The sequence below is a fragment of the Macaca nemestrina genome, chromosome 10 (assembly GCF_043159975.1).
Source record: "Macaca nemestrina isolate mMacNem1 chromosome 10, mMacNem.hap1, whole genome shotgun sequence".
Lineage (NCBI taxonomy): Eukaryota > Metazoa > Chordata > Mammalia > Primates > Cercopithecidae > Macaca > Macaca nemestrina.
Genome location: NC_092134.1, coordinates 135239512 through 135259610, shown reverse-complemented (window position 1 = coordinate 135259610; position 20099 = coordinate 135239512). Strand labels below are relative to the sequence as shown.

The following is a 20099-nucleotide window of genomic DNA, read 5'->3' as shown; positions in this document are numbered from 1 at the left end:
TTGGGAGGCCCTGGTGGGTGGATCATGTGAGGTCAGGAGTCTGAGACCAGCCTGGCCAACATGGCGAAATCCCATCTCTACCAAAAATACAAAAATTAGCCAGGCATGGTGGCGTGTGCCTGTACCCACTTAATCCCAGCTACCCAGAAGGCTGAGGCAGGAGACTCGCTGGAACCCAGTGGGCAGAGGCTGCAGTGAGCCGAGATTGCGCCACTGCCTCCAGCCTGGGCAACAGACCAAGACTCTGTCTCAAAAAAAAAAAAAAAGAATAAAAGAAAGAAAAGAAAGTGAAACAGATGTTTGCTGATATGGAGAAAGTTTTCGTGGTCTAAATATAAATAGACCACTAAACATTTTCTTAAGCCAATGCCTAATCCAGAGCAAGGTCCTAACTTTCTTTAATTTTTTTTTTCTTTGAGACGGAGTCTTGCTCTGTCGCCTAGGCTAGAGTGAGTGCAGTCGTGTGATCTTGGCTCACTGCAACCTCCGCCTCCCAGGTTCAAGCTATTCTCCTGCCTCTACCTCCCAAGTAGCTGGAACTACAGGCACCCACCACCACGCCCAGCTAATTTTTGTATTTTTTAGTAGAGACAGGGTTTCACCATGTTGGCCAAGCTGATCTAGAACTCCTGGCCTCAGGTGATCCACCCTCCTCAGCCTCCCAAAATGCTGGGATTATAGGCATAAGCCACTGGGCCCAGCCAAATTTCTTTAATTTTATGAAGGCTGAGAGAGGTAAGGAAGCTATAGAAGAAAAGTTAGAAGGTAGCAAAAGTTGGTTCATGAGGTTTAAGGAAAAAAGCTGTCCCTATAACCTAAAAGTACCAGGTAGGTGATGCAGCAAATGCTGATATAGAAGCTACAACAAGTTATCCAGATCTAGCTAAGATAATTGATAAAAGTGGCAACACTATACAACAGATTTTCAGTGTAGATGAAACAGCCTTATATTGGAAGAAGATGCCATCTAGGACTTTCGTGGGGTTTTTTTGTTTGGTTTTTTGTTATTTTTTTTTTTGTGAGACAGAGTTTTACTCTTGTTGCCCAGGCTGGAGTGCAACGGCTCGATCTCGGCTCACTACAACCTCTGCCTACTGGGTTCAAGCAATTCTCCTGCCTCAGCCTCCTGAGTAGCTGGGACTACAGGCGCGCAACACCAAGTCAGGCTAATTTCTGGATTTTTAGTAGAGACGGGGTTTGACGATGTTGGCCAGGCTGGTCTCAAACTCCTGACCTCATGATCTGCACACCTCGGCCTCCCAAAGTGCTGGGATTATAAGCGTGAGCCACCGTGCCTGGTCTATGCCATCTAGGACTTTAATGGCCAGAAAGGAGAAGTCAATGCCTGGTTTCAAAGCTTCAAAAGACAGGCTGACTCTCTTTTCAGGGGCATTAGTTTCATTATGTAAATCTGCTGTGCTTATACCATATAAACGGAAGAACTTAGCCTGGATGACAGCATATCTCTTTATAGCATGGTTTACTGAATTTTTTTTTTTTTAATTTTTAACTTTTTGGCTGGGCATGGAGGCGTATATCTGTAATCCTAGCACTTTGTGAGGCTGAGGCGGGAGGACTGCTTGAGCCCAGGAGTTCAATACCAGCCTGGGCAATGGAACAAGACCCCATCTCTTAAAAAAATTAATTTTTGACTGGGCGTGATGGCTCACACCTGTAATGCCAGCACTTTGGGAGGCAGAGGCGGGGGGATCAACTGAGGTCAGGAGTTGGATACCAGCCTGCCCAACATGGCAAAACCCAGTCTTTACTAAAAATACAAAAAAATTACCCAGGCATGGTGGTGGGTGCCTGTAATCCCAGCTACTCAGGAAACTGAGGCAGAAGAATCGTTTGAACCCTGGAGGCGGTGGTTGCAGTGAGCCAAGATCAAGCCACTGCACTCCAGCCTGGGTGACAAGAGTGAAACTCCGTCTCTCTCAAAAAAAAAAAAAAAAAAAAATTGCTATGGGTATATACTAGGTGTATATATTTATGGGACACAAGAAATGTTTTGATACCAGTACACAATGTGTAATAATCACATCAGGGTAAATGGGGTATCTATCACATCAAGCATTTATGATTTCTTTGTGTTACAAACTTTCAAATTATACTTTTTACGTTTCTTTTTTTTTTGAGACAGACTTTCCCTCTTGTTACCCAGGCTGGAGTGTAATGGTGCGACCTAGGCTCACTGCAACCTCTGCCTCCTGGCTTCAAGTGATTCTCCTGCCTCAGCCTCCCAAGTAGCTGGGATTACAGGGATGCGCCACCATGCCTGGCTAATTTTGTATTTTTAGTAGAGACAGGGTTTCTCCATGTTGGTCAGGCTGGTCTCGAACTCCTGACCTCAGGTGACCCACCCGCCTTGGCCTCCCAAAGTACTGGGATTACAGGGTGAGCCACTGCACCCAGCCTATATATATATGTATTTTGAGACAGAGTCTCACTCTGTCGCCCAGGCTGGAGTGCAGTGATGCAATCTTGGCTCACTGCAACCTCCACCTCCCAGGTTCAAGCAATTCTCATGCCTCAGCATTCCTACTAGCTGGGACTACAGGCGTCACCACCAAGCCAGGCTAATTTTGGTATTTTTAGTAGAGATGGAGTTTTGCCGTGTTGGCCAGGCTTAACTGTATCTTTGTACCCATGAGCCATCCCTACTCCTCCCACCTCCATTACTCATCTCAGCCTCTAGTAATCATTATAGGCTGGGTGTGGTGGCTCACACCTGTAATCCTAGCACTTTGGGAGGCCAAGGTGGGTGGATCACCTGAGGTCAGGAGTTCAAAATCAACCTGACCAACATGGTGAAACTCTGTCTCTACTAAAGCTACTAGGGAGGCTGAGTCAGGAGAATTGCTTGAACACGGGAGGCGGAAGTTGCAGTGAGCCGAGATGGCACCATTGTACTCCAGTCTGAGTGACACAGTGGGACCTTCTCAAACAAACAAACAAAACAAAACAAAAAATCATTATATACCCTTATCTCCATAAGTTCAATTGTTTTAATGTTTAGCTCCCACAAATGCATAAGAACACGTAAAGTTTGTCTTTTTGTGCCTGGCTTATTTCACTTAACATCATGGCCTCTAGTTTCATCCACGTTGTTGCCAATGACAGGATCTCAGTGTTGTTTGCGGTTGAATAGTACTCCATTGTGTACATGTACCACATTTTCCTTACCCATTCAACTGCTGATGGACACTTAGGTTGATTCCAAATCTTGACTGTTGTGAATAGTGCTGCAATAAAAATGGGAGTCCTCATATCTCTTCAATATACTGATTTTCCTTCTTTTGGGTACATACCTAGAAGTGGGATTGCTGGATCGTATGATAGTTGTAGTGGCTGTATTAATATCTACATTCCCACCAAGAGTATAGGAGGGTTCCCCCTTCTTCACATCCTTGCCACCATTTGTTATTACCTCTTTTTTGGATAAAAGCCATTTTAACTGCAGTGAGATGGTATCTCATTATAGTTTTGATTTGTATATCTCTGATGATCAGTGATGTGGAACACCCTTTCATATAACTGTCTGTCATTTGTATGTCTTCTCTGAGAAATGTCTATTTAGATCTTTCGCCATTTTTAAGTGGGAATTTACTGATTTTTTTATTCTTTTTTTTTGAGAAAGAGTCTCACTCTGTGGACCAGGCTGAAGTGCAGTGGTGCGATCTCGGCTCACTGCAACCTCAGCCTCCTAGGTTCAAATGATTCTCCTACCTCAGCCTCCTGAGTAGCTGGGACTACAGGCACGTGCCACCACACTCAGCCTAATTTTTGTATTTTTCAGCAGAGAGGAGGTTTCACCATATTGTCCAGGCTGGTCTTGAACTCCTGACCTTGTGATCCGCCCACCTCGGCTGCCCAAAGTGCTGGCATTACAGGCACGAGTCATCGCACCCGGCCCGTTGTTGTTGTTGTTGTTTTTTGAGACGACTCTCGCTCTGTCACCCAGGCTGGAGTGCAACGGCAGGATCTCGGCTCACTGCAACCTCCACCTCCCAGGCTCAAGAGATTCTCCTGCCTCAGCCTGCTGAGTAGCTAGGATTACAGATGCCCGCCACCATACCCAGCTAATTTTTTTGTATTTTTAGTAGAGACAGACTTTCACCATGTTGGTCAGGCTGGTCTTGAACCCCTGACCTCAGGTGATCCACTGGCCTCAGCCTCCCAAAGTGCTGGGATTACAGATGTGAGTCACTACACCCAGCCCTATGAAATATTTTTTAAGACTAATGTTGAGACTTACAGATCAGAGAAAAAGTTTCTTTTCAAAATATTACTGTTTATTGGCAACACCCATACTCACCCACGAGCTTTGATGGAGACATACAAGACTGATGTTTTGTTTTCGTACCTGTTAACACTGCATCCATGCGGCAGCCCACAGATCAAGGAGTAATTCTGACTTTCAAGTCTTATTATTTTAAATATATATTTAATATGACTTATAACCACCATATATAGTGACTTCTTGGATGGGTCTGGGAAAAATAAATTGAAAATCTTCTGGAAAGGATTCACCACTCTAGATGCCATTAAGAACGTTAGTGGCAGGGCGTGGTGGCTCATGCCTGTAATCCCAACACTGGGAGGCAGAGGAAGGTGGACTGCTTTCTTGAGTCCAAGCTGGGCTTAAGCCCAGGAGTTTGAGACCAGCTTGGGCAACATGGTGAAACCCGGTCTCCACTAAAAATAGAAAAAATTAGGTTAGGGGAGGGGTGGGACACGGTGGCAGACGCCTGTAGTCCCAACTACTTGGGAGGCTGAGGTGGGAGGATCACCTGAGCCTGGAAAGTTGAGGTTGCAGTAATCTGTGATCGTGCTACTGCACTCCAGCCTGGGCGATGGGAGTGAGACTCTGCCTCAAAAATAAATAAATAAAAATAAAAATAAAAAGAATGTCCTATCTCTAAATAAATAAAAAAAAAGAACATTCATGCCAAGTACAGTGGCTCACACCTGTAGTCCCAGCACTTTGGGAGGCCGAGGCTGGTAGATCACAAGGTCAGGAGATCGAGACCATCCCGGCTAACACGGTGAAACCCCGTCTCTGCTAAAAACACAAAAAATTAGCTGGGCGTGGTGGTGGTGCCTGTAGTCCCAGCTACTCTGGAGGCTGAAGCAGGAGAATGGCTTGAACTCGGGAGGCAGAGCTCGCAGTGAGCCGAGATCGCGCCATCGCACTCCAGCCTGGGTGACAGAGCAAGACTCCGTCTCAAAATAAAAAAAAAAGAACATTCGTGATTCATGGGAGGAGCTGAAAATGTCAACATTAACAGGAGTTTGGAAGAAGTTGATTTCAACCCTCATGGATGACTTTGAGGGGTTCAAGACTTGAGTGGAGGAAGTAACTGCAGATGTGGTAGAAATAGCAAGAGAACTAGAATTAGAAGTGGAACCTGAAGATAAGACTGAATTGTTGCAATCTCATGAGAAAACTTGAATGGGTGAGGAGTTGCTGCTTATGGATAAGCAAAGAAAGTGGTTCTTGGCCGGGTGCAGTGGCTCACACCTGTAAAACCAGGACATTGGGAAGCTGAGGCAGGTGGATCACAAGATCAAGAGTTTGAGACCAGCCTGGCCAATATGGTGAAACCCCATTTCTACTAAAAATACAAAAATTAGCCAGGTGTGGTGGTAGGTGCCTGTAGTCCCAGCTACTCGAGAGGCTGAGACAGAAGAATCGCTTGAACCTGGGAGGTGGAGGTTGCAGTGAGCTGAGATCGTTCCACTGCACTGCATTCCAGCCTGGGCTACAGAGTGAGACTCTGTCTCAAAAAAAAAAAAAAAAGAAAAAGAAAGTGGTTCTTGACAAAGAATCTACTCCTAGGAAACATGTTGTGACTACTGAAATGACAGCAAAGGATTTTGAATATTACATAAATTTAGTTAATAAAGCAGTAACAAGGTGTGAGAGAACTGACTCCAATTATGAAAGAAATTCTACTGTGACTAAAATGCTATCAAACAGCATCACATGCTACAGAGAACTCCTTAGTGAAAATAAGAGTCTATAATAGATGCAGTAAACCTTACTGCTGTCTTACTTAAATAAATTGCTACAGCCATCCCAGCCTTTAGTAACCACAACCCTAATCAGTCAGCAGCCATCAATGCTGAGGCAAGACCCTCCAGAGGCAAAAAGACTATGACATGTTGAAGGCTCAGATGATTGTTAGCATTTTTTAGCAAGAAGGTATTTTTAAATTAAAGTATATACATTTTTTTTTTTTGAGACGGAGTCTCGTTCTGTCACCCAGGCTGGAGTGCAATGGTGCAATCTCGGCTCACTGCAAGCTCCGCCTCCCAGGTTCATGTGATTCTCCTGCCTCAGCCTCCCGAGTAGCTGGGACGACAGGTGCCCGCCACCACACCTGGCTAATTTTTTGTATTTTTAGTAGAGACGGGGTTTCACCCTGTTAGCCAAGATGGTCTTGAGCTCCTGACCTCGTGATCCTAAAGTATATACATCTTTTTAGACACAATGATATTGTACAGGAAACACACAACAGTATAGTGTAAACATAACTTTTTTTTTTTTTTTTTTTTTTTTTTTTTGAGACGGAGTCTTGCTCTGTCCCCCAGGCTGGAGTGCAGTGGCCGGATCTCAGCTCACTGCAAGCTCCTCCTCTCGGGTTCACGCCATTCTCCTGCCTCAGCCTCCCGAGTAGCTGGGACTACAGGCACCCGCCACTTCGCCCGGCTAGTTTTTTGTATTTTTTAGTAGAGACGGGGTTTCACCGTGTTAGCCAGGATGGTCTCGATCTCCTGACCTCATGATCCGCCCGTCTCGGCCTCCCAAAGTGCTGGGATTACAGGCTTGAGCCACCGCGCCCGGCCGTAAACATAACTTTTATATGCACTGGGAAGCCAAAATATTTCTGCGACTCGCTTTATTGGATATTAGCTTTATTTCAGTAGTCTGGAACCAAACCTGCACTATCTCTGAGGTATGCCTGCATTTAGAATAATCAAAATCCTCCCTGCCCATTCCAACATTTTCTATCCCCTTATCTTGCTTTATTTTTCTTCTTGGAATTTATCACTTCCTTCTCTATCAGGGCAGTCCCAGGCACCAACAGTGCCTGTAGTATAATAGCTACTTGAGAAATAGTTCAGTGAATAAATGAACTATATAAATAAAGAACTACTACATCTTCCCAGAAAAATGCTGCATATTAGCCTGTAAATTGTTTTGCTAGAGAAAAAATACCTGAATAAAAGAATATGTCTGGTCAGGCACAGTGGCTCATGCCTCTAATCCCAGCATTTTGGGAGGGCGAGGCGGGTGGATCACCAGAGGTCAGGATTTCAAGAATAGTCTGGCCAACATGGTGAAACCCTATTTCTACAAAAATACAAAAACAGCATGCCGGGCTCACTGGCTCAAGCCTGTAATCCCAGCACTTTGGGAGGCCAAGGTGGGCGGATCACCTGAGGTCGGGAGTTTGAGACCAGCCTGATCAACATGGAGAAACTCCATCTCTACTAAAAATACAAAATTAGCCGGTGGTGGTGGCTCATGCCTGTAATCCCATCTACTTGGGAGGCTGGGGCAGAAGAATCGTTTGAACCTGGGAGGTGGAGGTTGTGGTGAGCCGAGATTGCACCATTGCACTCCAGCCTGGGCAACAAGAGTGAAACTCCATCTCAAAAAAAAAGTGTTGACTAAGTATGCTCTGCCTCTCTAAGCGTGACTACTAAAATGTTCAGAAAAAATCTGAGAGTCAGAGATGCAAGGCATTCAAGATGTGAGTGAGTTCCCAGAAAACAAGCTTAGTGAAAGTGTTTCCAGAGGTGAGCACATGCGATAAATTAGGCATTATATAATTTAAATACCAGATGCTGCCTATCCTATCCTCCAGCCCAATCCAAAGGCTCATATATTGCTGAATACATTTTCTGGATCTTTATCACAGTATGCAAGTACAATGACTCAGTTACACTCTATGGTCTGCTCTATAAAGTTATTATTATTGTGTACATTCATATATTACTCTACGTTACTCTTCACACCTATATAGCCATGGTTCTTTACAAGGAAATTCCCTCAAAACCAGTTGCGTATGATTATTACTGAGGCCTGTTTGCAATTACAATGCTGATCATAAATATTTTATCATTCGTCTTGTTCTTGATAATATTAAAGCACAAAAGGCTGCAAATGGCAAATAGTAATTACTTATGAATAAAAAGATTTTGGGAATGTACCAAGTCTACTGGCTGCAATAGTCTCTCCCACCACCACTTACATCTATTACACATCAAGACAAGAAAAGTTTAGGCAGATGGGAGGTATTGGGATTATCAACATAACCCTGACCAACCAATTTGATATCTGACATCAGTTTTAATACTCACATGCGGTCTGTTGTCCATCTCTCTGCTATCCTAGGAATTGACTCTCTCTCCAATTTCTCTCCAAGGTACTGCTTCCTGTAAATTGTAATTGTCTAGTTATTCATTTACTCCATCTACTTAAGCTCCTTGAGGGAAGAGGCTGTGGTTTAGCCCCCTCGCCAATGGACACTCCAATAAATACTTCTGGAAGAAAGTGAAAATTTATATAATACTAATGATGTTTTAGATTAACTCAATTCTGGGATCCTCAACAAAGCTGATTCTACTCATTCAGAAGCCATTGAGAAGCATTTTATCAAATAAGGGTTCTGGGGAGAGACAGCTGAAGGTAAGGCAAAAATGTCTCTCCTATATTTTGAGTTGTTTCTCTGTCACCAACTAGCAGTTTCCCCATCTGCAAAATGAGCAACGATTGGATTAGGTAATCTTGCTGTCATAAAATTCTGTAATTTGTGGTTTACCTTGCCACATAAAATTTAAAACACTTAGAACAAGCCACCTCTCCTCATAGCATCACCTTAGCCTAAACTGCTTCAGTGAGCCACAGGGAAGTTGGAAATCACGATTCTGCTTAACCAGTTATCAAATGTGACTCTGTTTCCTCCTCTACCAGCTCTCCTGACTTGGATTGATAGTTCTGAAGGTCTGCTGAGATACGTTATGTTGAACCTGTATTATTTCCTATTAGGAGGAGGAGGAGAATTAGGACAGACTGTCCCTTCCACTATTCCACAGCCTCCTTATTTCATTTTCATTTCTCTCTGCTATCTTCCCCACCCTGTGCCTCACTCTTTTTGTTCCTGTATCTAGAGTTCTTATCTTCTAGATCATTCACACTTGGGAAAAACAAAGTCAAACAAACAAACAAAAAAACCTCAGAAGCCTTTTAACTCAAATAAATATACTTTTCGGAAAAAGTAAAGTCGTATGGTCAGCCCAGCTCCAAGCACCCAGTGAAGCCCCACCCACCTGAAGCCAAAATGTCCAGCAAGTGGACCAAAGTCAAGACCACCAAGAAGCGACTACAGCGGGCCACATCCAATGTCTTCACGATGTTCCACCAGTTCCACAGCCAGGAGTTTAAGGAGGCTTTCAACATGATAGACCAGAATCATGATGGCTTCAATGACAAGGGGGACAGCACAACAAGCTGGCCTCGCAGGGGAAGAACCCCAAACATAAATACCTGCAGGGCATGATGAGGGAGGCCCCAGGGCCCATCACCTTCCACCACTTCCCTCACCATGTTTGGGGAGAAGCTGAATGGAACAGAGCCCCAGGATGTGATCCAAAACGCCTTCACCTGCTTCAATGAGGAATCCTCAGGTTTCATTCATGAGGACCACCTCCAGGAGCTGCTCACCACCATGGGTGACAGCTTCACAGATGAGGAAGTGGATGAGATGTACTGGGAGGCGCCCATTGATAAGAAAGGCAAGTTCAACTAGGTGGAGTTCACCTGCATCCTCAAACATGGCGCCAAGGACAAAGATGACTGGGCCACCCCAGCCCTCCTGATGCTCTGGGCCCCCAGCCAGTCACCCCTCCCTGCGGTCTGTACCAGCTCTCTGCCCACGACCCTCTCTCCGGGGATCCTCCCTTTGAGGGCTTCGGGTCCCAGCTCCCAGTGGAGAAATCAGGCCAAGAGAAGTGCAGTGCAGGACTGAGGCAGGTGTTCTCACCGTGACTCTAGAGCCCTGGGCAGGAGTCTCTGACCCCTCCAAGGAAAGACGACCTTTTGAAGAGATGGGACTCCAGGTCCTGGAGGCACTAAGGGAAGACTCCAAGACAGCCATTCCTGGGCTGCTCCCCAAGGAGGAAGGGAACCTGTGTGCCCCCAGGAGGAAGGGGCCCCGAGTCCTGGGATCCAATACCACTTCACGTGCATCCCTACCGAAACGCAAGTTCACCAAAGTTCCCTCTCAGAGGACAGGACACTAGACCCCTACCCTACACCCTGTTGAGCCACCAGCGCACACCCACCCGGGGCAGCCACCCACCGTGGGAGTGTGCTCAAGAGGACATCAGTCCCAGGGGAGGCAGAATCTCCAATAGAGGGCTGAGCACGGAAAAAAAAGAAAAGAAAAAGAAAAAAAAGTGAGGTACTGTTTACTTATATGTAAAATTAACTCAGATTAGCTCTTCTTAAAAATCAATGGAAATTCTAAATTTAGTTTGTGTATTAAACTGGGACAAAACTAGTAACAGTATTTTGCCAAGGGCACTTGGCCTTACTCCCATTCTCTCACGCTTCAGATATAAATCACTGAATGAATCCAGCACTGAATAAATGAATGATCGATCCATAATTTTCTAAGACAATTCCAATTTTCATCTCGCACAAATCTACAAAGCTGAGCCACCCGCACAGCACTTAAACTCCTGGTAGGTATCTTTCAAGGCCAAGGAAGTTCCGCCTCCGGAATCCAGTTCCCTCCGCCTGGATAATGCTCCCAAGGCTCCCTCACTTCATTTCAGGTCTCCTGCCAAAAGACTTCCTCACAAAGGCCTCTCAGACCGACCCCTTCCCCACTCCCAACTTTACAGTCCACTCCCTTAGCCCTACTACATTTTTATTCATGAAAATTTACGGCATTTTGTTACATATCTATACATTTTCTTGTCTTGTCTATATATATACATATACAGTCTAGGAGGGCAAGGGCTGGGGTGGCTTCGTTTGCTATGGGATCCCAGCACCTAGAGTGGAGCCCAGGACATAGTAGGTGCTCAGTAAATCACAAATCGCTTCTCCAAGGGTCCAAGGCTAGTTTCCCAGAGCCGCAGGACACTTCTCCCTTAGCCCGGCCCACCTCCGAGTCGCCGCCCACCTCGACTCCAGCTCAGCCACCTCTACCCCAGTTCAGGTCCTCATTCCCGCAGCCCCCGGCCTCAGGGACGGCGCGGCGCACCCACCTCCCAGACCCCGTGACTGCGGTTGGGCCCCGCGGCTTCGCTCAGCGCTCACCTCCCGGGCCGCTGCGCCTCCGCGCTGGCCCCAGGCCGCCGCCGCGCCGGGCAGTAACAGCGACCGCCCCACTGCGCTCCCGCCGGCCCCGCCCGCAGCCGTTGGCACCCACTAACTGCCTCGAAAAGCCTAGGATTCGACTTTGAATGGTCCGTTAATGTGGTCGCAAAACGTGACTCGGTTCAGCGGGCGCCCTCCGTAAGCAAGACAAGCACCCACCTGCGCTCGGGGTGGTCCGGCCCCTCCCGGCTTTTCAACTGCGCACCGCAAGGTCCAGCCCTGGAGGCCGCTTGGGATCCCTCCGAGCGCCCCCCTCAGGCGTCTTCCTGCGACCGGGGCAGGGGAACTCTTGACGGGGAAACAGTTTTGGGCCCCACCACACTTGGCGCCGCTGTTAGGAGGGTGTGAGCGTATCTACATTGAAAGATACCCGAGCCCCTCACCGCCTGCGGCCGGGAGGTAGTGCCTCGGCTATTCCCGCGGGCGGGCCCGCTCGGCTGGGAAGGCCCAGGGCGAGATCCGGTGAAGAGTTCTTTAAGGCCGCGCACGGTGGCTCACACCTGTAATCCCAGCACTTTTGGAGGCCGAGGAGGGCGGATAACTTGAGGTCAGGAGTTCTAGACCAGGCTGGCCAACATGGCGAAACCTCGTCTTTACTAAAAATACCAAAATTAGCGGGCGTGGTAGTGGGCTCCTGTAGTCCCAGCTACTTGGGAGGCTGAGACAGGAGAATCGCTTGAACCCAGGAGGCAGAGGTTACAGTGAGCCGAACTCCACCATTGCATTCCAGCCTGGGTAACAGATCAAGATTACGTTTCAAAAAACAAAGAAAAGAAAAGAAAAAGAAAAAAGAGTTAATTCGGACTCAGGGGGTCTTTTTGGTTGAAAAGCCCCGTGGTCCTTCTCTCCACCTCCTGGAAAAGACTTTCTAGGGTTTTGGGATTTGGAGTAATAAAGGTCATCCTCTGCTGCCTCATTGGTGCTATCCAGGGTAAGGCCCCTACGGACAGCACAAAGGTGTTTTGGAGAGATTGTTCTCCCCCACCCCAAGCATGAGGCTTACCTTGGAGTTACCTGGAGCCTCACCATGACAGTGTGGCCTTTAGTAAAGGGTTGATAAGTCAATGGCAAATAAGGGCCATTAAAAGGGTCTATACTGCACTTCTCAAATGAGGATATTCCAGTCAACAATAAACATGTCAAAAGGTGTGCAACTGAATTGTTGATCAGGGAACTTGACATTTAAACTACATGAGATACCAATTCGCGCCCACTAGAATGGCTAAAACAAAGATAGGAATTGCGGTGTGGAGAAAAAAGGAAGTGAATGCCAAACATGGGGAATGTGGAACATTCAGAACTTCTCACACATTTGTCAATGGGGTACAAATTGATAAATTGTTTGGCAATATTTATTAGAATATATGCCTATCCCATGATCCAAGGATTCCACTCTTAAGTATACACTCAACAGAAATGCATACATATATTCACCAAAAAGTAGGTACTAAAATGTTCATCTCAGCCTGGCCTTTGAGTTGAGTATTTTAAAAGTGTATTTAGGCAGGATGTGGTGGCTTATGCCAGCACTTTGGGAGGCCAACGCAGGCAGATCATGAGCTCAGGAGTTCAAGACCAGCCTGGCCAACAGGGTGAAACCCCATCTCTACTGAAAATACAAATATTAGGTGGGCGTGGTGGCATGTGCCTGTAATCCCAGCTACTCCGGAGGCTGAAGCAAGAGAATCACTTGAACCTGGGAGGGGGAGGTTGCAGTGAGCTGAGATTGTGCCACTGCACTCTAGCCTGAGCAACAGAGCAAGACTCCATCTTAAAAAAAGAAAAAGAAATATGTCCATTCAAGTACAATAAACTTATATTTCCTTCATGGTAATATTATTTATGCGTGCATTCTTTTTACTTGGTCAGTCTTTGCAGATGATTTTATTAATCTCATCAAAGAACCAACTTTTGGCTTTATTGATTATCATTTTACTATGGAGTTTTTTGTAAATTTTATCGGGGGAACCAGCCCCCAGTATTTCAATGTAGGTTCTTTCTATTTTCCATAAGTGTCAGCCAGCTGAGAAATAAAGAGAAAGAGTACAAAGAGGAATTTTACAGCTGGGCCTCCGGGGGTGACATCACATATCTGTAGGACCATGATGCCCACCTGAGCCACAAAACCAGCAAGTTTTTATTAAGGATTTCAAAAGGGGAGGGGTGTACGAACAGGGAGTAGGTCACAAAGATCACATGCTTCAAAGGGCAAAAGGCAGAACAAAGATCACATGCTTTTGAGGAAACAGGATAAGGGCAAAATCAGAACTACTGATAAGGGTCTGTGTTCACCTGTGCAGATATTGTCTTGATAAACATCTTAAACAAAAGAAAACAGGGTTCGAGAGCAGAGAACGGGTCTGACCACAAATCTACCAGGGTGGAGTTTCCCAATCCTAGTAAGCCTGAGGGTACTCAGGAGACCAGGGTGAATTTCAGTCCTTATCTCAACCACATAAGATAGACACCCCCAGAGTGGCTGTTTATAGACTCCCCCACCAGGAATGCATTCCTTCCCCAGGGTATTATTAATATTCCTTGCTAGGAAAAGAATTTAGCAATATCTTCCCTACTTGCACATCCGTTTATAGGCTCTCTGCAAGAAGAAAAATATGACTCTTATTTTGCCCGACCCCACAGGCAGTAAGACCTTATGGTTTTCTTCCCTTGTTCCCTGAAAATTGCTGTTATTCTGTTCTTTTTCAAGGTGCACTGATTTCTATTGTTCAAACACACGTTTTATAATCAGTTTGTACAGTTAACACAACAGTGGTCCTGAGGTGACGTACATCGTCAGCTTACAAAGATAACAGGATTAAGAGATTAAAGTAAGATAGGCATAAGAAATTATAAAAGTATTATTTGGGAACTGAAAAATGTCCATGAAATCTTCACAATTTATGTTCCTCTGCTGCAGCTCTAGCCGGTCCCTCCGTTCAGGGTCCCTGACTTCCTGCAACAAAATTTGTTGCATCTCATGATTTATTCATTTCAATGTCATTTATTTTTGACTAATATCACAAGGAAATTTATTAATTTCAACAGATAGCTCCTTTCTTTCCTTTGTCTTTCTTTCCTTTTTGGAGATACAGTCTCACTCGGGCACCCAGACTGGAGTGCAGTGGCGTGATCATAACTCACTGCAACCTCAACCTTCTGAGCTCACACAAACCTCCCATCTCATGTGGTCCCATGTAGCTGGGACCACAAGTGAATGCCACAATACTCAGCTAATTTTTTTATTTTAGTAGAGATGAGGTCTTGCTATATTGCCAAGGTTGGTCTCAAACTCCTGAACTCAAGCAATCCACCTGCCTTGGCCTCTAAAGTGCTTGGATTACAGGCAGGAGCCACCGTGCCCAGCAGGAAACTATTATTTATTTATTTATTTATTTATTTGAGACACAGTTTTGCTCCTGTTGCCCAGGCTGGAATGCAATGGCAAAATCTCGGCTCACTACAACCTCTTCCTCCCAGGTTCAAGTGATTCTCCTGCCTCAGCCCCCCGAATAGCTGGGATTACAGGCACTTACCACCACACCTGACTAATTTTTGTATTTCTATATTTATTTATTTATTTTTGAGATGGAGTCTGGCTCTGTCACCTAGGCTGGAGTACAATGGCGCAATATCAGCTCACTGCAACCTCTGCCTCCCAGGTTTAAGCAATTCTCTGCCTCAGCCTCCCAAGTAGTTGGAATTACAGCTGCCCGCCACCACACCTGGCTAATTTTGTATTTTTAGTAGAGATGGGGTTTCACCATTGTGGCCAGGCTGGTCTTGAACTCCTGACCTCAGGCGATCCATCCACTTCAGCCTCCCAAAGTGCTGGGATTACTGGCATGAGCCACCATGCCTGGCCTGGGAAATTATTTTTAATTTTCTGTTCTTTTTATGAAAATCTTCACTAAGTTTTGGTAAGTTTACTTTTTCTTTGCTCTATGTTTTCCACCAATGTACAACATTGCTAATTTAGGAAAATCAAAATATTCTTATATGAAAAATTGTTGACTATGATCTGAAAGTCAAATTTAGCTGCAGCTTGATCTTATTCCACAGATCTTTTTATACAGAAACAACCAGCTATGCCTTGGGATCAAAATCCAGAACAATCAAATGGAAATTACAGTGAAAATGAACAAAAGGGAGAGCAGAAATGGAGAGAAGGAGGAGGAGAAGCAGGCGGAAAGAGAGAGCGAGAAAAAGAAGAGGAAAATGAAAAGGAGCTGGAAGATGAACTGGAAAAAAGGAAAAGGGAAAATAAGAAACAATATTCCAAGGGTAGATTAGTCAGCAAATCCCTCATGGACACTCTCTGGGCAAAGTTTAAGTTAAACAGGTGCCCCACAATACAAGAGAGTCTATCACTCTCGTTTGAATTTGGCATGACACATAAACAGGTATGACGACATTAATAGACATTTCTTCATTGATAGACAAAGTCACTTCTATAGTACTGTTACTCACATAGACCAATATCCTTATTCCTTTATTAATCACCTCCCTCACCTCATTTTTTGCAGATAAGTCAATGGTTTTGTAAAAAGAGGAAGAAATACAATAGAGAAATGTCCAAGAGAAAGCATAAGGAAAAACAAACTAGGTAAGAAAGTGTTTCTTGTAAAATAACAGGAAGTAGAAGGAATATATTGACTTCCGGAGATGATTTGTGTTTCCATTGTTGTTGGGTGTGCCTATAAACTTTTTCGTGTTCCAGCCAGTGGTAGAAAAACCATTTACTGCCTTATTTTTCACTCCACTCAAAACACACACAGGCACACACACACAGGCACACACTCACATATACATGCCACCATTTAACACGTAATCATATTACCAAATGTACAAATACAGACATTAGCTTTTTATTGATTGCGGTACAGAATTAATAATTTTGTCCTTTTTGTTCCTTCGATGCTAAATATATCTGATGATTGTCCTTCCGCTCTAGTTATTGGCAGAAGCTCACGTGAGTTTTGGAAGGAATTAAGGACAATATCAAGTCTTTTTGTTTGTTTCTTTTTGTTGTTGTTGTTTTTCTTTTTTTTTTAGACAGAGTTTCGTTCTTGATGCCCCAGGCTGGAGTATAATGGCAGAGCTCAGCTCAGTGCAACCTCCGCCTCCAGGGTTCAAGCGACTCTCCTGCCTCAGCCTCCTGAGTAGCTGGGATTACAGGCATGTGCCACCATGCCTGGCTAATACTGTGTTTTTAGTAGAGACCGGGTTTCTCTGTGTTGGTCAGGCAGGTCTCGAACTCCCTGCCTCAGGTGATCCACCTGCCTTGGCCTCCCAAAGTGCTGGAATTACAGGTGTGAGCCACTGCACCCAGCCCAATATCAACATTTTTAACATCACTAGACTGTATATAGAATTTTAATATATGGTGTATATTTATGTAGAAATGTTTAAATATTATCTCACTTGATCATTGTTTTTTGTTTGTTTTTTGAGACAGAGTCTCACTCTGTCACCCAGGCTGGAGTGCAATGGCACGATCTCTGCTCACTGCAACCTCTACCTCCTGGGTTCAAGCAATTCTCTTGCCTCAGTCTCCCGAGTAGCTGGGGTTACAGGCACCAGCTAATTTTTACTATGCCTAGCTAATTTTTGCATTTTTAGTAAAGACCGGATTTGACCATGTTGGCCAGGCTAGTCTCAAACTCCTAACCCGAGATGGTCCGCCTGCCTTGGCCTCCCAAAGTGCTGGGATTCCAGGTGTGAGCCACCACGCCCAGCCTCACTTGATCATTAAGCAAAATATGGTGCCTCCGGTTGTCAATCCCAGGAGAGCAGAACACTGAACGCTGGTTACCAACACCAAGGGAATGACTCCTACCACATGGAGGATTGCAAAGATCATCACTGTGCCAACCAACAAGAATAGAAGTCCAGCCGGGCGTGGTGGCTCACGCCTGTAATCCCAGCACTTTGGGAGGCGGAGATGGGCGGATCACGAGGTCAGGAGATTGAGACCATCCTGGCTAACATGGTGAAACCCCGTCTCTACTAAAAAATAAAAAAAATTAGCCGGCCATAGTGGCGGGTGCCTGTAGTCTCAGCTACTTGGGAGGCTGAGGCAGGAGAATGGCGTAAACCCGGGAGGCGGAGGAGCTTGCAGTGAGCAGAGATCGCTGCCACCGCACTCCAGCCTGGGCGACTGAGCAAGACTCCGTCTCAAAAAAAAAAAAAAAAAAAAAAAGAAGTCCAAATGTTTCCACTCAATGCACCTCACCATCAGAGTTGTGCAAAACAATGCAATCAAGCCATGGGTGGAGCAACACTTTACTTACAGAGCAGGATCAGCTTCCTGGCAGCCAGTGCAGGAAATTGGCTATGCGTACCCCTCTGGCGCATTGGGCTTGCCACAGGGAAAGACAGTCTCACAGAGGCAATAAACCAGCACAGGTCACTTGGGCTCTTTTTTCTTTTCTCTCTCTCTTTTTTTTTTTTTTTTGAGATGGAGTCTTGCTCTGTTGCCCAACTGGAGTGAAATGGCACAATCTCGGCTCATTGCAACCTCCACCTCCTGGGTTCAAGCGATTCTCCTGCCTGAGCTTCCTGAGTACCTGGGATTACAAGCACCTGCCACCATGCCCAGCTAATTGTTGTATTTTTAATAGAGACAGTGTTTCACCATGCTGACCATACTGGTCTCAAACCCCAACCTCAGGCGATCTGCCTGCCTGGGCTTCCCAAAGTGCTGGGATTAGAGGCATGAGCCACCATGCCCGGCCTCTTGTTTTGAAATTTGTGACAGGGTCTTGCTCTGTCACCCAGGCTGGAGAACAGTGGTGCAATCTCAGCTCTCTGCAACCTCCATCACCCAGGTTCAAGCAATTATCGTGCCTCAGCCTCCTGAGTAGCTGGGACTACAGATGTGTACCACTAAACCGGGCTAATTTTTGTATTTTTAGTGTAGATGACGTTTCACTGTGTTGGCCAGGCTGGTCTTGTACTCCTGGCCTCAAGTGATCCACCTGCCCCACAAAGTGCTGGGATTACAGGCGTGAGCCACTGCACCCGACTGGGCTCTTTTATCTCTTGGTAAAGAAGTATTCCAGGCCCACGGTCTATTCTTATGAGGCCAAGTCAGGATTGAAAGACTACATGCATGAGACTGCATTTCCCAGCAATCATCACTCTAAATTATAAATGAGGAAGCTAAATTGCTGGGAAATAACGTGATTTCATCAATAAATAACAATTACTGACTGAGCCTGAATTTGTACTCTCATCTCTTAGTTTCATAAGCTGTATATTTTCAGTTATAACTTGAGACATAGTCTAGGCTCTATCAATTTGTTTCATAAGTAGTGTTTGGATGCTCTTAGTGTCCTCTGTTAAAATCCCACTGTGACAGTTTTTTGGTTTTTGTTGTTGTTTGAGACAAGTTTTGCTCTGTCACCCAGGCTAGAGTGCAATGGCGCAATCTTGGCTCACTGCAACCTCTGCCTCCAGGGTTGAAGTAATTCTGCCTCAACTTCCGAGTAGCTGGGACTACAGGCACGTGCCATCACACCTGGCTGATTTTTTTTGTTTTGTTTTGTATTTTTAGTAGAGACAGGGTTTTACTGTGTTAGCCAGGATGGTCTCGATCTCCTGACCTCATGATCTGCCCACCTCGTCCTCCCAAAGTGCTGGGATTACAGGCATGAGCCACTGCGCCCAGCCAATTTTGTATTTTTAGTAGAGACGGGGGTTTCACCACGTTGGTCAGGCTGGTCTCGAACTGCTGACCTCAGATGATCCGCCCACCTCGGCCTCCCTAAGTGCTGGGATTACAGACATGAGCCACGACGCCCGGCTGTTTTTTGTTTGTTTGCTTTTAAGAGACGGGGGTCTCACTGTGCCGCCCATGCTGGTCTCAAACTGCCGGGTTACAGGGATCTTCCTACCTCAGCCTCCCGAGTAGCTGGGATTGCAAGTGTATATTACCATACCCAGCTGGTGTGATGGTGTTTCTAATGGTCTTGCACCATTTCTGCCTCTACAACTTTCTTACCCCTATGAAATTTTAAAACGTATGTTGGAAAGATTACCTTGCCCTTCAATAAAAATTGCTTTCCAGATTTAACATATTTTGATGTATATTAAATAAGCAGACTGTGTTGTGAAGCTTTTCTTTACATTTTTTTTACAGACGGGGTCTCTACGAGTTGCCAAGGCTGGTCTCGAACTCCTGCCCTCAAGGGATCCTCCCACCTTGGCCTCCGGAAGTGCTGTGATTACTCGCATGAGCCATTGTGCCTGGCTAAGATGTTTTTTCTTTTTTCTTTTCTTTTTTTGAAACAGAGTCTCACTCGGTTGCAGAGGCTGGAGTGCAGTGGCTGGATCTCAACTCACTGCAACTGCCGTCTCCCGGGTACAAGCAATTCTCCTGCCTCAGCTTCCTGACTGTGACTAAGACATTTTATATAAAACCATTCTCACCAATAAATGGAGTTCTGAAAGGATAAACAAGAAAATATTAACAATCATTAATTCCGTGGAGTAGAACTAAATGAGAGGAGTGCAAAGAAGTTCCTATATATCCTTTTTTTTTTTTTTTTTTTTTTGAGATGGAGTCTCGCTCTGTCGCCCAGGCTGGAGTGCAGTGGCTGGATCTCAGCTCACTGCAAGCTCCGCCTCCCGGGTTCACGCCATTCTCCTGCCTCAGCCTCCGGAGTAGCTGGGACTACAGGTGCCCACCACCTCGCCC

General features: G+C 45.6%; 1 protein-coding gene, 1 long non-coding RNA gene and 1 pseudogene across 14 annotated transcripts in view; 2 read left to right on the top strand and 1 right to left on the bottom strand.

The window, feature by feature from the left end:
• Nucleotides 1-11676, bottom strand: part of LOC105463755 (solute carrier family 2, facilitated glucose transporter member 3) — a 57087-nt gene extending 45411 nt beyond the window's left edge. For 2 of the 7 annotated variants that reach the window (XM_011711029.3, XM_024787337.2), the window contains exons 1-2: nucleotides 11342-11467; nucleotides 8374-8448 (exon numbers count right to left, since the gene is read on the bottom strand). In XM_011711029.3, coding sequence (XP_011709331.1) covers nucleotides 8374-8391 — 18 coding nt within the window. In that variant the 5' untranslated portion in view covers nucleotides 8392-8448; nucleotides 11342-11467. Of the gene's footprint in view, nucleotides 1-8373; nucleotides 8449-11204; nucleotides 11226-11289; nucleotides 11468-11560 lie in introns of those variants that run through there. The other 5 variants (XM_024787334.2, XM_071072272.1, XM_024787335.2 and 2 more) reach the window with 4 other exon arrangements.
• Nucleotides 9333-10040, top strand: LOC105463758 (myosin regulatory light chain 2, smooth muscle major isoform pseudogene; annotated as a pseudogene).
• Nucleotides 11402-19885, top strand: LOC105463756 (uncharacterized). 7 transcript variants are annotated; one of them, XR_011609411.1, is made up of 4 exons: nucleotides 11402-11539; nucleotides 15461-15801; nucleotides 15925-16004; nucleotides 19542-19885. It is a non-coding gene; the product is annotated as an uncharacterized lncRNA (long non-coding RNA). The 7 variants fall into 7 exon arrangements; XR_011609413.1 differs by having other exon boundaries at nucleotides 11416-11539; nucleotides 15475-15801; XR_011609412.1 differs by having other exon boundaries at nucleotides 11521-11612; nucleotides 15475-15801.
• The last annotated feature ends 214 nt before the right edge of the window (nucleotides 19886-20099 follow it).